The sequence below is a fragment of the Esox lucius genome, chromosome 1 (assembly GCF_011004845.1).
Source record: "Esox lucius isolate fEsoLuc1 chromosome 1, fEsoLuc1.pri, whole genome shotgun sequence".
Lineage (NCBI taxonomy): Eukaryota > Metazoa > Chordata > Actinopteri > Esociformes > Esocidae > Esox > Esox lucius.
This window is the reverse complement of record NC_047569.1, coordinates 38,776,967-38,793,750: the sequence shown is the minus strand read 5'-3', so window position 1 is coordinate 38,793,750 and position 16,784 is coordinate 38,776,967. Positions and strand designations below refer to the sequence as shown.

The 16,784-nt window shown below is 45.6% G+C and overlaps 1 protein-coding gene across 3 annotated transcripts in view; it reads right to left on the bottom strand.

The window, feature by feature from the left end:
- Nucleotides 1–20: 20 nt before the first annotated feature.
- LOC105027024 (tyrosine-protein kinase receptor UFO) overlaps nt 21–16,784 on the bottom strand; it is a 43,111-nt gene continuing 26,347 nt past the window's right edge. The window contains exons 9-20 of one of the 3 annotated variants that reach the window (XR_004576133.1): nt 16,684–16,707; nt 15,747–15,876; nt 14,973–15,064; nt 10,617–10,712; nt 10,132–10,209; nt 8,934–9,026; nt 8,570–8,691; nt 7,593–7,702; nt 5,700–5,859; nt 4,766–4,902; nt 2,861–4,598; nt 21–2,549 (exon numbers count right to left, since the gene is read on the bottom strand). Coding sequence is in view for 1 of the 3 variants with exons in the window: in XM_034294175.1 (XP_034150066.1) it covers nt 4,127–4,598; nt 4,766–4,902; nt 5,700–5,859; nt 7,593–7,702; nt 8,570–8,691; nt 8,934–9,026; nt 10,132–10,209; nt 10,617–10,712; nt 14,973–15,064; nt 15,747–15,876; nt 16,684–16,707 (1,514 nt within the window). In the remaining 2 variants the exon portion in view is untranslated. Of the gene's footprint in view, nt 4,599–4,765; nt 4,903–5,699; nt 5,860–7,592; nt 7,703–8,569; nt 8,692–8,933; nt 9,027–10,131; nt 10,210–10,616; nt 10,713–14,972; nt 15,065–15,746; nt 15,877–16,683; nt 16,708–16,784 lie in introns of all 3 variants that reach the window. The other 2 variants (XR_004576134.1, XM_034294175.1) reach the window with 2 other exon arrangements.

Below are 16,784 nucleotides of genomic sequence, written 5' to 3'. Positions count from 1 at the left end.
ATTCAGACGCCGCGCTGGAGAAGGATGTTGTACACATTTATTTCATACAAAATAAGTAAAAAAAACTGTTTTTGTGACAGGTAGAAAGAACATAGCAGTGACAGTTGCACACTGTCATTATTATTGCAACACATATTCATACTTTCCCAACAAGGTCTGTGGAAACTAATGACCATAGCCAACATAGCCAACTAACTTCATGGAAACTAACTTAACCTAAACCAATCATATAACATAATGCTGGCTCTCTGGGCGGACAGCGATTGGTCAGGTTATAATATACTACGATTATGATGGATGTGAGGTCAGTATAAAGACTGTGCCACGTTATATACAGTATTAAAATCAGGGAATTATTGCTATTCTGTGCTAAAACAATATCCACTGTTGTCCTGATATTTAGGTTAGTTGTAAACAAAAATATTTCACAAATTCACATGGCGAATAATGTTGAAATAATTTGAAATTCATATTTTTGTTGCTGTTTTTGAGGAAATCATATTATCATAAGAAACAACCGCCAAGCCAGTATCCACATTGTAATCTCTCGGGATAAAGTATGGGCTCGCTGTCTGGTGAAAACATCCGCTCCAAAACACAAATCTGTTGACATTTTTTAAAATGAGGGAAGTTAATGCTAATAATAGATTACTTTATTTATTAAGAATCCATGTTGCAAACTGGGTCGCAGTTTTTTCATCCCACAGCTATGACATACGGAGAACAAAGACCTAATGAAGATATCACTGATTTAGGTTAATTCTAACACACAAAACTGTACCTGCTGTCTGGGCACTGTTGAATAATGTACCAAAGATAATGTACCAAGTCCAAAACAGGATCAAGTACACCCCATCTTTACAGTGTCTGAACAACCTTTTGAATAACTCAAGATTGTTTTCACTCCCGGTATGTTCTTTTGACTCTTAATGCACCAAGTACCTGCTGCATCTCGATCCTCTCCCAAAACTACTCACCCCCCCCCCCCCAAAACACTCAGACTGGAAAATTATTTTTTTAAATTAACCAATTGAACCTACATTTTAATATTTAAACAGCATTTTTTTCAGTGATTGAATTATAAAATCAACTACCATAATATTAGATTTAGAAAAGTAGGCTTTGAGGTCTTCAACTTTCTCCCCAGGAAACCTCAAGCATCCCATGTGATCTATTCCAGGGCTAGCACCCCTGATTTGACTTGTCAGCTAATCATCAAGTCTTTGATTAACATGGGCCAGTTCAGCCTGTAATCAGGTGGGCCAGTTCAGCCTGTAATCAGGTGGGCCAGTTCAGTCTGTAATCAGGTGGGCCTGGTCAAACTGTAATCAGGTGGGCCGGTTCAAGTTCTAATCAAATGGGCCTGTTCAAGTTGTAATCAGGTGGCCTGTTCAGATTGAAATCAGGTGGGCCTGTTCAGCCTGTAATCAGGTGGGCCTGTTCAGCCTGTAATCAGGTGGGCCTGCTCAGCCTGTAATCAGGTGGGCCTGTTCAGCCTGTAATCAGGTGGGCCTGTTCAGGACTACAACAACATTGTGAAACATCTCAGGGTCCCATGCAAGATTATAACAGCTGAAAGAAATGAAAAACAGATAACTACTCTATTTCAATTCATGCTAGCCTTTGGTGTGTGCTTTTTTGTGGTTTATGCAGCTGACACTGTAACTGACAAACAGGTTTCATCAGGGAAAAGATTAGAGGACAAACAGGTTTTCCAAGGAACCTGTAGTACCTGAAAAATACACAAAAAAAACATTGAAACAAAAACAATAGTATGCGGAAAATTACATACAAAAATATCAATGATACATATATATATATATATATATATATATATAAAACATTAGTGCAAGATCTTATATATAAAAACTGAAGAAATCATACATACAAACAATTTTGTATAAAAGTAACACTGTGCTTTGATCTACAACATTGGAAAGCAGAAGGCTTTTGGTGTGACCCCCAGGTAGCCATGGTGACACAGAGAAAGTCTCAGTGATCCTCAGGTAGCCATAGTAACCATCGAGTAGCTATCGTTATCCCCAGGTAACCATAGTAACCATCAGGTTGCTGTGGGTCAAACCATGTCAATAACAATTAATTAAAGGAGTAAACCAACATTCCAATTTTCTTCAAAGGTTTCAATTAGACATGGGGAATTATAGCTGGGTTTAACTGACCCCTACCATGCTCAAAATAACTTTCCCCTTTAATTTGCCACAGGGACCTGGATGTTATGCTATATTCTTAACAGCTGCTCCAAACTGAGTCACTGTGGCTCTTCCTTTTTTTCTTTTCCATTCACAAGATAAAACAAGAAGAGAAGACCAAGACGAAGTGACGGAAGGATGAACAGCCTGGACAGAGAACAGCCTGGACAGAGAACAGCCTGGACGGAGAACAGCCTGGACGGAGAACAGCCTGGACGGAAAACAGCCTGGACGGAGAACAGCCTGGACGGAAAACAGCCTGGACGGAGAACAGCCTGGACGGAAAACAGCCTGGACGGAGAACAGCCTGGATGGAGAACAGCCTGGACGGAAAACAGCCTGGACAGAGTCGACCGAACGGTTACAAGCTGATAGAATGGAACACGCACGCTACTGTGAAGTGCTTTGGCTGAGAGCCTCTGCTGAATAGATGTAAATATGTAAATGTGTATGATTGGCTTGATTCCAATGACTCCACTTCAGAACATATAATGAGTCGTCCTCCCGTTTCTTTCACAGGCAGCACCGTATTACCGTATTACAGCGGTGGTTTTATTGACACACAATGGTGGTTTAGTCCTCGGCTCCAACGCTCACCAGAACTCCTCACTAACAGCAGCACCTGAGTTGACAGTGTATACTGGACTCACTTTGTGGCAGGCAGGCTCTTCAGCTGGTACTCTTATGCAGATAACAATATGGCAGGATGTGAGCTGGTTGATCAGGTTCGTCTCAGTTCGTCGTGAAAGGAGTCCGACGCATTAGCGTGTTATCTCTGGTTGACAGAGCACGGTATGTTCACCTGGCTTTAAACGTGTCTCTGACTGTGCTACAGGTGGTACGGAGGGAAGGGACTGACATGTTGTTCCTCTCCCCCACATCACGGTGTGAGGGACCGTCTAGGATCTGTGGTAACTACAGCCACCATCCAACCGGACGGATGTGAGCTGTGAGGAGGGGCCGTGGTGACGTGTCTCCTGTGTATACATTTAGACAGCGTGGGCATGTGTAGGAGTGTGAATGGCAGAGTGTGAATGGCAAAGTGTGAATGGGTGTTTGTAGAAGTGTGAATGGCAGAGTGTGAATGGGTGTTTGTATAAGTGTGAATGGCAGAGTGTGAATGGGTGTTTGTAGGAGTGTGAATGACAGTGTGAATGGCAAAGTGTGAATGTGTGTTTGTAGAAGTGTGAATGGCAGAGTGTGAATGGGTATTTGTAGGAGTGTGAATAACAGAGTGTGAATGGGTGTTGGTAGTGGTGTGAATGGCAGAGTGTGAATGGGTGTTTGTAGAAGTGTGAATGGCAGAGTGTGAATGGGTGTTTGTAGGAGTGTGAATGGCAGAGTGTGAATGGGTGTTTGTAGGAGTGTGAATGGCAGAGTGTGAATGGGTGTGTGTAGGAGTGAGTTTGTGCTAAATGTGTGTGTAGGAACACTTTTATATTAATCTGAGCCAAAACCAAGGCTCAGTTCTCTGGCTCTGTTTACACCTTGTTCTAACATGCAGCCTCAGTTCTCATTACGGTCCAGATTCTGATTCTGCCCACAATAGTACATAGGTGTAGACCGTTAAAATCTGTGATCAGATCTTATAAATAAGATCAGGTCAAGGTCAAGATGAAGGACACATTTTTGAGGCTTGTATAACAGATGCCACTGTCAGTCAGTCTGTGACAGTTGACACCAACAGGAATTGTATTGTTCTTGGGGAGATGGAAGTCTTGGAAGTTTCCATTAACCAGTCAGTACTGACCAGTCGGCCAGTCTGTACTGACCAGTCGGCCAGTCTGTCATGGTCTGTCTGTGAGTCAGGTAGCAGGTTACAGAGCCAGTGATCCACACAGGAGAAATAGTTCTGATAGTACTGACCCGTGTGTATTGACTCGCCTGCATCAGTTCGTGACAGTGCTGAGACCCTGTCACTGCCAGGAGGCCATCCTCAGTCCATCCCTGTTGCCCTGAATATCTGCCGTGGGGGGCGGTGTTGGGGCTGGGGTGGAGCAGCCGAAGCGCTGCAGGGACAGGGTTGCGCCCAGGGGCAGTGTGGCGGAGGAGGAGGACACCAGGTTGAGACTCTCCAGGGAGTCTGAGAGCAGGCGGTTGGTGTTGGAGTCATGCTGGGGGCACAGGACGTAGCGGCTGGGGTGGGTGTGGTGTACATCCACCGTGGCCACAGAGTCCCGCCCCTTTAGCCCCCCGGCCGGGTCCCTCCCGCCCACGGCCCCCAGGGGCCCCGGCTCCAGGGACTCGTCCATGTTGACGTACAGGATCTCATCTGGGTCCTGTGGGTCTGGGAGATCCTTGAGGGTCTTCTCCAGCTCCCTGCGCAGAGTTTCAAACTGCGGGCGGTCCTTAGGACTTAACAACCAGCAGGAGAACATCATGGCATAGCTGGAAGAGGAGAGAGGTGAAGGAGATGGGAGAAGGTGAGAAGAGGGGGCAGGTTTGGTTACTTTATTAAGGACATTTGGTTACTCTCCATCTATCAGTCAATGCAGCTAGACAGTCAGACAGTCACACAGACAGACAGACTGTCATCCTAGAGGTCAGTCACTCACATGCTGTCCAGGCAATCCGGAGGCTGTTTGAGGCGGTTGCCTTGTCTCAGGTAGTCGTAGATCTCACTGTTCTCCACCCCTGGGTACGGAGTCTGTCCACGTGTGGCAATCTCCCACATTGTCACCCCGAATGACCACTGTGGGCGAGAGGGAGGGGGAGGGAAACAGACGGGGGGGGGTTAATTTCAGACCCCTACAACCAAACGCACTTGTTCATTATTATAATCTGACTCCAGACACAGCCCAAACGCACTTGTTCATTATTATAATCTGACTCCAGACACAGCCCAAACGCACTTGTTCATTATTATAATCTGACTCCGGACACAGCCCAAACGCACTTGTTCATTATTATAATCTGACTCCGGACACAGCCCAAACGCACTTGTTCATTATTATAATCTGACTCCAGACACAGCCCAAACGCACTTGTTCATTATTATAATCTGACTCCGGACACAGCCCAAACGCACTTGTTCATTATTATAATCTGACTCCGGACACAGCCCAAACGCACTTGTTCATTATTATAATCTGACTCCGGACACAGCCAAAACGCACTTGTTCATTATTATAATCTTTTACTCTTATAATCTTCCCCCGGCACAGCCAGGAGAGGACAAGCCACCCCTTAGAGTCTGGTTCCTCTCTATGTTTCTTTCCAAGTTCCGACCTACTAGGCAGTTTTTCCTTGCCACTGTGCACCAAATCTGTCGTTACTTGATATTAGGGGTTTCAGGCACTGTAAAAGCACTTTGTGACAACTGCTGATGTATAAAAGGCGTTATAAATGAAATGTGACTGATTGGACGGAGAGTGTTCATAAGGAAAGAAGATAATGCAGTAGACATATACTCACTAACACAAATACACACATACACACACATCCACTAACACACACACACACACATATTCCCAGGTCTGGGGGACTCACTACGTCACTCTTGGTGGTGTAGACACGGTCAGCCAGGCTCTCGATGGCAATCCATTTGACGGGCATCTTAGAGATACGCCCCTGCCGATAGTAGTCTCCGTTGTATATCTTCTTAGACAGGCCGAAGTCAGCAACACACACGTTCATGTTCTCATTAAGCCTGAAGAGAGAGAGAGAGAGTATGGAGAGTAAAGGAGAGACAGAAGGAGAGAGAGTATAGAGAGTAAAGGAGAGACAGAATGAGAGAGAGTATAGAGAGTAACGGAGAGACAGAAGGAGAGAGTATAGAGAGTAAAGGAGAGACAGAAGGAGAGAGAGAGAGAGTATAGCGAGTAAAGGAGAGACAGAAGGAGAGAGAAAGAGAGTATAGAGAGTAAAGGAGAGACAGAAGGAGAGAGAGAGATATAGGTGGAGAGAGTAGAGAGAGAAAGGGAATCAACAAGAAACCAGGCAAGTCTAGTTCAACCGGAACGCAATAGAAAGTATTGCCCTCTTGAGATTTGAATCTGGGTCGCCCATGTGAAAAGCTGTGTCGCTAACCACAACACCACAGAGCTCTACGTTTGACAGGTGTCAGTACAGCCTCTATCCTGAACAAATTCTCTTTTGCCACTGGCCGTTTTATCAACTAATTGGCCATTCGTGAGTGATATTGATACAGTTAAACTGACTAACGTTTCTTACTAAGTTGACTTCCACCACAAATAGCGTCTATGAACTGTTAGCTTTTGCCACTGGCCGTTTGAACAGCGTATTAGCCAGTAATAGGCTTTACTGGTATCTACTAACTTACTGGAATAATCATAGGAATTGAGCAATAGCTAGCAAGTCTGCCAAAGCTATTTTATTTCATGGCATTAGAACGTATTTATTTTTTTCATGGCATAACAACATACTTTTTTCTTTCATTAGTGAATGACATTGATACAATAACTATCAAGAAAGGTGACAATAACTAACTTTTTCATCACGTGAAACGACGATAGAATCGTGGAAATAAAATAAATAAACGTTGTTGTTCACAATATATTCGAACTCAAGCCTTCCACATGAAAGGCACTGTCTTTAACCATAACGCCATGGCATTACACATTTCACCAGTTGCTAAATACTATTGAGCATTGTGTTACACTAACTAACGTTTCTTATTAAGTTTACCTCCACCACAAATATCATCTATGAACTGTATTGCTTATTATCCAGTAATAGGCTTACTGGTATCTACTAACTTCTTAAGAATAATCATAAGTATTAAGCAATTGCTAGCGAGACTGAAGATGAACTTTTCCATGCCAGAAACAGTGGCAGTATAACCGTATACAGTTTTAGGTTCACTGTAACGTAACTACTGTAGCCTATGTTGTAGCCAGCAAATATGTTTGTCTATCCTGACCCAAAACACATGCACGGATGAGTACTTCAAAAATCCACCAGAAACAGTCGCAACATAACCATAAAGTGTTTTATTTCAGGCTTACTATAACGTTGTTAATGGAGGTTTTTATAGCGAAGTTTTCGTCTATATGGGATAATGCATAATGCATACTTCGCCTGCGAGAAGATATGAACTCAGGACCTATATTTTGTAGGTTTGCTTCTCTAAACACTACGCTATTTAACAAGTGGTAGACAGTCAGTCAGTCAGTCAGTAAGAGACATTTGCTCTTCTTAGCCAGCTCCACTTAGGCAGTCCAGTAAAAAGAGTAAATCATTTTAAAATGGGTGACTATTTTGTTCATATTTATCAGTGGGTTTTATTATACATTTTTAATACCAATAACAAAAACTGTGATTACTTGATGCTTTTGGAAAGGTAACAGGGGAACTTGGAACAGAGAAAAGCTACATTTCTCTAGCAATAGTCAAACAAGGAGCTTTTCTAATGGTTCTTACATGCAGTTCCTGGCGGCCAGGTCTCTGTGGATAAAGTTCTTGCAGCTGAGATACTCCATCCCCTTGGCGATGTCCATCATGAACTTCACCAGCATGTGAGATGGGAGGTACTTCAGGAGAGACAGTGACATGGGGGTTATTATTACACTGGCAGGAAGGGCAGTGTGTTAATAGCCAGGTTATTAGAGCCCACGGATGTCAGAGGAACAGAAAAGAGAAACAAAGAGAGAGAGAAACAGAGAGAGAGAGAGAAACAAAGAGAGAGAGAAACAGAGAGTGAGAGAAACAAAGAGAGAGAGAAACCGAGAGAGAAACAGAGAAAGAGAGAAACAAAGAGGGAGAAACAAAGAGAGAGAGAAAGAAAGAGAGTGAGAAACAAAGAGAGAGAGAAACAGAGAGAGAGAGAAACAGAGAGAGAGAGAGAACATACTGGTACTGGAGAACAACAAAGAGAGAGTTATTTAGTGCTGCAGCCAAAAAGCCAATCAATGAACTTGCCATTACCTATCCCTCACAACACTTCAGAGATGCATTGTCATTGTCGATTTCTATCAGATTTGTTCATGAAAAATAGTTTTACGAGGTTTATTTTCAAAATGCTGCACAATTTCGTTCCACACACTAGAGGGTGCCGTGCTCCATGCAGAAGTCCCATGTGCAAAAAAAAATCTGAAATCTGACTCCTGGACAGGATCATTTTTGGAGCGTTTCCTAAATCTTGTGGTGGAAACACTTGTTTGGATAAGGACCAGAGTTTCTCAAGCCTGGGGAGACTCAAAGTGTAGTGTATAATTTACACAGAAGGGGTTGCGAATGAAGTCATTTAGGAGGAGATGGGTCTCCTCCTGTGTGTGTGTGTGTGTGTGTGTGAGTGTGTGTGTGTGTGTGTGAATGTGTGTGAATGTGTGTGTGTGTGTGTGAGTGTGTGTGTGTGTGTGTGTGTGAGAGTGTGTGTGTGTGGGTGTGTGTGGACTCACCACAGGGCAGTCCCCAAGGCGTGAGTAGAGCAGGTAGCTGTGCAGATCTCCATGTTTCATGTAGGGCAGGATGACCACAGGGGAGGGGTAGCCTTCACTCTCTACTGTCTGAAGACAAACTCCTGAACACACACACCGTCACACTCTGGTCAAGAGACGCACACACATAGTGCATGTACACGTACACTCACACAGGCAGACAAACAGACACACACACAGATAGACATACAAACACACACAGACAGACAGACTGACACACAGACAGACTAACACACACACAGACAGACAGACTGACACACTTACAGAGACAGACAGACCGACACACAGACAGACTAACACACACAGAGAGACAGTTATTTCTTACCCAACAACCTCATGACATTCTGGTGGTCGAACTCCTTCATGCAGGCAGCTTCTCTCAGGAAGTCTTCCATCTCCGAGCGAGTGCAGATGGCAACTGGAGGAGCGGGTGGAGACACGGGTGGGGACAGGGGTGGGGACACGGGTGGGGACACGGGTGGGGACAGAGGTGGGGACACGGGTGGGGACAGAGGTGGGGACACGGGTGGGGACAGGGGTGGGGACACGGGTGAGGACAGGGGTGGGGACAGGGGTGGAGACAGGGGTGGGGACAGGGGTGGAGACACAGGTGGGGACACGGGTGGGGACAGGGGTGGGGACAGGGGTGGGGACAGGGGTGGAGACACAGATGGGGACACGGGTGGGGACAGGGGTGGGGACAGGGGTGGGGACAGAGGTGGGGACACGGGTGGGGACAGGGGTGGGGACACAGGTGGGGACACGGGTGGGGACACGGGTGGGGACAGGGGTGGAGACACGGGTGGGGACACGGGTGGGGACAGGGGTGGAGACACAGATGGGGACACGGGTGGGGACAGGGGTGGGGACAGGGGTGGGGACACGGGTGGGGACAGGGGTGGAGACAGGGGTGGGGACAGGGGTGGGGACACGGGTGGGGACAGGGGTGGGGACAGGGGTGGAGACACAGATGGGGACACGGGTGGGGACAGGGGTGGGGACAGGGGTGGGGACACGGGTGGGGACAGGGGTGGAGACACGGGTGGGGACAGGGGTGGAGACACGGGTGGGGACAGGGGTGGAGACAGGGGTGGGGACAGGGGTGGGGACACGGGTGGGGACAGGGGTGGGGACAGGGGTGGAGACACAGATGGGGACACGGGTGGGGACAGGGGTGGGGACACGGGTGGGGACAGGGGTGGGGACAGGGGTGGGGACACGGGTGGGGACAGGGGTGGGTGAGAACATGGACACTGTCGACAACACACTCTATCCAAGGTGGGACAGCCGCCTCGAGGGCGTGTTTACCAGCAGTCTAGAGACGCCGCTGTATAGATGGTCAGAAGTGGAACAGGGCCAATCACCTATAACTGACTAATAACTACTTCCTGTCTAAATGACGCTATGGGGACATGGAAATATGAGGACATTGCTGACGTCGGCTGATATTTAGTCTCCAGAGTAAGCATGTGTATTTAGGGGTGTGTGTTGCTTACTGTTCAGATGTGACATAGGTAACTTACTCTTCATAGTCTTCACGGCCACTTTGAGGACAGACTCCTCCTGGATCAGTGATCCCTCCATCACAGAGCCAAACTCTCCTGCAGACAGGCACACACAAAGACACCATTATAAAAGATGTCTCGGGTCTAAGGGAGTTGGGGTCAAGGTAAGGGTAAAAGTTCAAGGTTAAGGTTAGTGTTAGCAAGTCATTTTAATGTACTATATACAGTATATATCTCTGTTTATGCCTCATCATGTAGATAAGAATGCATTTCACTTTTTTCTTGGCATTGCTCTATCTTTCAAGACCCATACTGTCCTTGAAGCCAAGACAGCGTGTTCCCAATACCAATTGACACACACACTCATAGACACATTCTCTCGGACACACACACGTTTGTCTTTCCATCCATGTGGACACCAGAAAACAGACCTGTCATATACGCTAACCCTAACCCAATCCTAACCTTAAACTCATTGAACCCACACACACAGACACACTCACCCTCTCCAAGAGTCTTTCCCAGGGTTAGTTTGTGTCTGTCCACCATCACATCCTGCAGCTTCTGTTTCAGCTCCTCACTGATGCCCAGGGTGTTCACTGCGGACGACAACAGCACAACAACAGCGATTAGCAATGTCACCAAAACACAACACAATTAGAACATCAAAAACACAATGAGAAAATCAACAAGAACAGAGATATGCTCTAAGCATGTCCTTGGGGCTAAAGGGTGAAGTATGCAGTGGGAAGAAGAGTTCTTTGATTCAGGTAAACAGCATGTATCTATCTATATCTATCTATATCTATCTATCTATAATTTATTTGTCCATCCATTGAGTCCTCTTTTTCTTTTTCTGTCTTTCTCTGAAGGTGACATCATTTAAAAAGCTCACAGGATATGAGGTCAGAAGGGTTGAGTCTCTGGAGAGGGCCATATCCACAGCCAGCTGTCAATCTGTTTGTGATTTGTGTGTGTGCGTTTGTGTGTGGTGTGTGTGTGTGTGTGTGTGTGTGGTGTGTGTCTGTGTGTGTGTGATGGGTGTTTGTGTGTGTGATGGTTGTGTGTATAGTGACAGCATGGAGTCGGTATGTCTTACAACAGACTTTCTCCCAATTATGTAATGAAGGAGGATGGTAACGAGGGAGTGAGGAAGAGTGGGATGGAGAGAGGTAAAGAGGGAAGAAGATGACAGGGAGGGAGGGAAAGAGAATCACAGGAAGGGATGGAAAGGGAATCACAGTAAGGGAGGGAAAGAGAATCACAGTAAGGGAGGGAAAGAGAATCACAGTAAGGGAGGGAAAGAGAATCACAGTAAGGGAGGGAAAGAGAATCACAGTAAGGGAGGGAAAGAGAATCACAGGAAGGGATGGAAAGAGAATCACAGTAAGGGAGGGAAAGAGAATCACAGTAAGGGAGGGAAAGAGAATCACAGGAAGGGATGGAAAGGGAATCACAGTAAGGGAGGGAAAGAGAATCACAGTAAGGGAGGGAAAGAGAATCACAGTAAGGGAGGGAAAGAGAATCACAGTAAGGGAGGGAAAGAGAATCACAGTAAGGGAGGGAAAGAGAATCACAGTAAGGGAGGGAAAGAGAATCACAGTAAGGGAGGGAAAGAGAATCACAGTAAGGGAGGGAAAGAGAATCACAGTAAGGGAGGGAAAGAGAATCACAGTAAGGGAGGGAAAGAGAATCACAGTAAGGGAGGGAAAGAGAATCACAGTAAGGGAGGGAAAGAGAATCACAGTAAGGGAGGGAAAGAGAATCACAGTAAGGGAGGGGAAGAGAATCACAGTAAGGGAGGGAAAAAGAATTACAGTGAGGGAAGGAGAATTACAGTGAGGGAAGGATAATCACAGCGAGGGAAAGAGAATCACAGGAAGGGAGGGAAAGAGAATCACAGCGAGGAAAGGAGAATTACAGCGAGGGAAGGAGAATCACAGGGAGGTAGAATGACAAAGAGGGAGTGACATCATGACAACAACATCCTCAGTCTCCAGACCTGTAAACACGTTAGCTACCTGGACACTGGCTGTGTGGACTGGCTGTAAAGCTAACTTCAGTTAGCTGGATGTCTTCTTGCCTTGAGTTGCTAGAGCTAGCTGGAGACTGGCTGTAAAGCTATCTAGCTGGCTGAAACTTTGCCTGTAGTTAGCTAAATCAGCTGTAATAACAGTTGGTAATGCTAAAGTTAGCTAGATCAGCTGTGATAACTGTTGGTAATGCTAACGTTAGCTAGATCAGCTGTGATAACTGTAGGTAAGGCTAACGTTAGCTAGATCAGCTGTGATAACTGTTGGTAAGGCTAACGTTAGCTAGATTAACTGTGATAACTGTAGGTAAGGCTAACTTTAGCTAGAATCGCAGTGATAACTGTTGGTAAGGCTAACGTTAGCTAGATCAGCTGTGATAACTGTTGGTAAGGCTAACGTTAGCTAGATTAACTGTGATAACTGTAGGTAAGGCTAACTTTAGCTAGAATCGCAGTGATAACTGTTGGTAAGGCTAACGTTAGCTAGATCAGTTGTGATAACTGCAGGTAAGGCTAACGTTAGCTAGATCAGCTGAGATAACTGTTGGTAAGTCTAACATTAGCTAGATCAGCTGTGATAACTGTTGGTAAGTCTAACATTAGCTAGATCAGCTGTGATAACTGTTGGTAAGTCTAACATTAGCTAGATCAGCTGTGATAACTGTTGGTAAGTCTAACATTAGCTAGATCAGCTGTGATAACTGTTGGTAAGGCTAACATTAGCTAGATCAGCAGACTGGATGCCTGGGGTTTAGGTCTAGGACTTCAGAAAACAGGACGTGATCAACAAGAGTAAATCAAATCTAACCTCACCTCAACACACACATATACGCGGGGGTCCGTGCACTCTGCTATATATGCTCACTCACACATTTACTCACACACACCTCCTCATTCACACTATTTTGACACTAAATTCACACCATCGCTCCATTACGATTATCTCCGTCTCTCTCTCGGTTCCTCTCACTGCATGCTCTTTGTTTTGCTCTCTTTTTTCCTTCTCCTGTCATTCTCTGGTCCCTTTGTCACTATGGCAAGTTTCAACACGATGTGAGAAACACGGAGGAGAACAACAACGGGCACAAAGTCAGGACTTGAAAGCTGTCTGACTTGCGTAACATGACTCTGTAAGAGCTGTGTGTGTGTACACGTTTGAGTGAAACAGAGAACGCTTATCCCAGACTGCAGGCTAGTAATACAGTATTGTGTCCTGACGCGGCATCTCTCAATAACATGATGTGTCAGGTTTCTTGTCAGCTGTGAGGCCGTAATCATATCAGTCAGAGTATGCCGCGTTCCTCAGCGCTTCTCTGTGGCCCACTTCACTCTAAAGGGCTGCTTTCACAGCTGCAGACAGTGAATGTATTGACTCTTAGCCCAGCTTATCTCTGAGCATCTACAACACCCGAAGGTTATTGGGCTGTCTCGTCCTCCACCCGTAGAACAGCGACGCACCAGACTGGACTGAAATGCCCTAATCCCTGGTCTCAGACACTCGTCAGAGTATGTCCATTACAATGAACATTTTAGTCATTTAGCAGATGCCCTGATCTGGAGTGACTTACATCAGCGCATGCATTTCTGTACCGGACCCCTTGCTGGCACTGAACCGGGGCCATGATCTACCGAGGGAACTAAATATACATCAGGTCCTGGGTAAAGTGTGCACAGGGGTATGTATTAGTGGGGTATAGGTTGGGGCAGGCTTTCTACCGTCTTTGATGTCAGTTGTCGTAGAAAGGAACTAGGAGATCGATCTATGTGTACATCCTGAGGTGAGATGCTGGTTGAAACTTGTTGAAATGTTCATCTCTCACGGTGTTGGCCTCAGCTCAGTTTCAGACACACTGATTATTTTGGATCAGGTAACTACGACAGTTATCTGCAGGTACTGTAGGAACAGCCAGAGATGCTGCAGGGTACAGGCAGACAGACAGGTTGGTGGCAGATTATTGCCACTCATATCTGTCAAATCTTAAATCTTCAACTGGAGAGAAATGATCTCCTCAGGGCAGTATGGCGTTCATGTTACACTAAACGGATGAAGCCCCATTTTACAACAACATTAATTGTTTGCTTACGACTCTTGGAAAACTTTTTGAAGTAGTTGCAATGTAGTAACATAACTAATTAATAGAACATACTAGATTGTGTTCTTCCCACATGTGAATTGGGTTGTTTTTAGGACTAATGATCTACTGCCAGCACTGTTTGAAGACCAGGTTTCTGTGCTGGTAACTCAACATTATACATATCCACAACAAACCCTGGCCAAAGCCCTGGGACGGACAGACACAGACAGACTGACACAGACAGACTGACACAGACGGACTGACACAGACAGACTCACACAGACAGGTAGACAGGCAGACACATACAAACAGAAACAGACACAGACATACACAGACAGATACAAACAGAAACACAGAAAGACACAGATAGACTGACATGGACAGACAGAGACAGACTGACCCAGACAGACAGAGACAGACTGACACAGACAGACAGACAGACACAGACAGACAGACACAGACAGACTGACACAGACAAACAGACACAGACATACACAGGCAGACAGATATAGACAGACACAGACATACACAGACAGACATAGACAGACACAGATAGACTGACACCGACAAACACAGACAGACACAGAGATAGACTGACACCAACAGACAGATACAGACAGACAGACAGATACAGACAGACACAGACAAACAGAGACAGACACAGATCGACTGACACCGACAGACAGATACAGACAGACAGATACAGACAGACTGACACCGACAGATAGATACAGACAGACAGACACACTCACATGTGGCCTCTGTGGTTCTTCGGCTGTATGTACGTCTTGCTCTGTACCTCACAACCAGCTCTCCGCTCTCCATCATGGGCTCAAATGCTTCTCTGTTAACACGCAAGTATACACACACACACACACACACACACACACAGATAAATCAACCTATGAGTTCTAGAGTGATATAATGCACAAGTGTGAGTTCTAGAGTGTACTATCTCTGCAAAACATGATAACCGGCAGGTCTACAGTCTCTTAGTTCTGCAGAATACTACAACTTAAAGGTAGTAACCCTACATTCTTAGCTTGACAGATTCTATGACATTGAAGATATTCGACAGGAATTAGGATCGGTGTTCAAAAATAGAAAAGCAAAGTAACAAAAAACAATCCTGTTTTCCTATTGGTGTTTCTATTCAGAGAACAGTAGACAGTGGCTGGAAACACACCTCCAGTCAGATGCACACATATAGCTGATAGCATGCACAAATGTTAAAAAATGTAAATAATGCATAGCAAATAAAAAATAACTATATATTAAAACCTGTTAGTAGTATATTAAAATAGATGATCTAACCAAATTAAGGACCCCCTTGAAAATGAGATGGTATCTCAAGGGGCTATCCAAAATAAAAGAAAAGACAAACAAAAAAGTTCGCTTTCTTGTCACCTATATTTAATTTGCGATCCTACTCACACACACACACACACACACACACACACACACACACACACACACACACACACACACACACACTCTCTCACTGGGAGCATTGAGAGCCTTCTCACCCAAAGCGTGTCTCTTTGCGTCGTAGTTTGGCCACATATAACGCCATGAAGACCGCCAGCGCCACGGCAACAGCTATTGCCATGACAACATACCACCAGTGCCAGGAGAAGGGCGGGAGCATGGAGATACCTTAAACAGAGGTCAGAGTTCAGCCATGTGGATCGTTAAGGAACGTGACATGAATTCTGGAGAATTAGTGCTAAACAGTGTGAATATGTTCTCTCATTAGGTGACCCATGGTGTCTGATACGCTGTTGGTTACAATTTACCCAGGAAACACCGCCATCTCCCTTGCTCTTCTCCCTAAATATAGAGACTATTCTCTCACCCTATGCCGCCCACCTCTCCCCCATCAATGCTAACAGAACTCTCATTCTCTCAGATTAAATATAGCCCCCCCCCACCAAAACAACTCCCACGTTCTCCACCCTGACTCTGAACTTTCTCTTTAACCGTCACAACACTCCCTCCACCCCCTCTCTCTCGATCCCTCCCTATCTCCCTCCTCTGTCCCTCTCTCCTCTCTCCCTACCCCTTATCCTTCCACTCTCCCTCCTCCCCCTCTCTCCATCTCTCCCTCCTCCCCCCTCTCTCCATCTCTCTCTCCCTCCCTCTCTTCTCCCTCCTTTCATTGTGTGAGCTGTGCGACGTTTCTGTTTGGTCCTGTGTCAACAGGGTCTCCTCTCTTCTGTTCTGTTGCTGGTTATAAATATGTATGAAACACCCCCCCCTTCCCAACCCCCCTTTCCTTCTATCATCAGTCTATTCTTCTCCTTTCTCTCTTTCTTCCTGTTTTTCTGAAGGAAGAAGGGAACTACCAGGCCTTTAAAAGGGAACTATCAGACATTTAGGAGACCACAGAAGGAAATCTCTGTGGTCAGAAAATGCATGACACTATCAGTAGACAGCTGTGTGTGTTGTGTAACTTTGAATTACCTCTGGATTGTTGCTCTCCCCTTTCTGTGAAGACAAGAAGCATAATGAACAGGTAAAAAAACAATTGGAGAGTTCAGTTAAATAGTTCATGTGTAAACGTG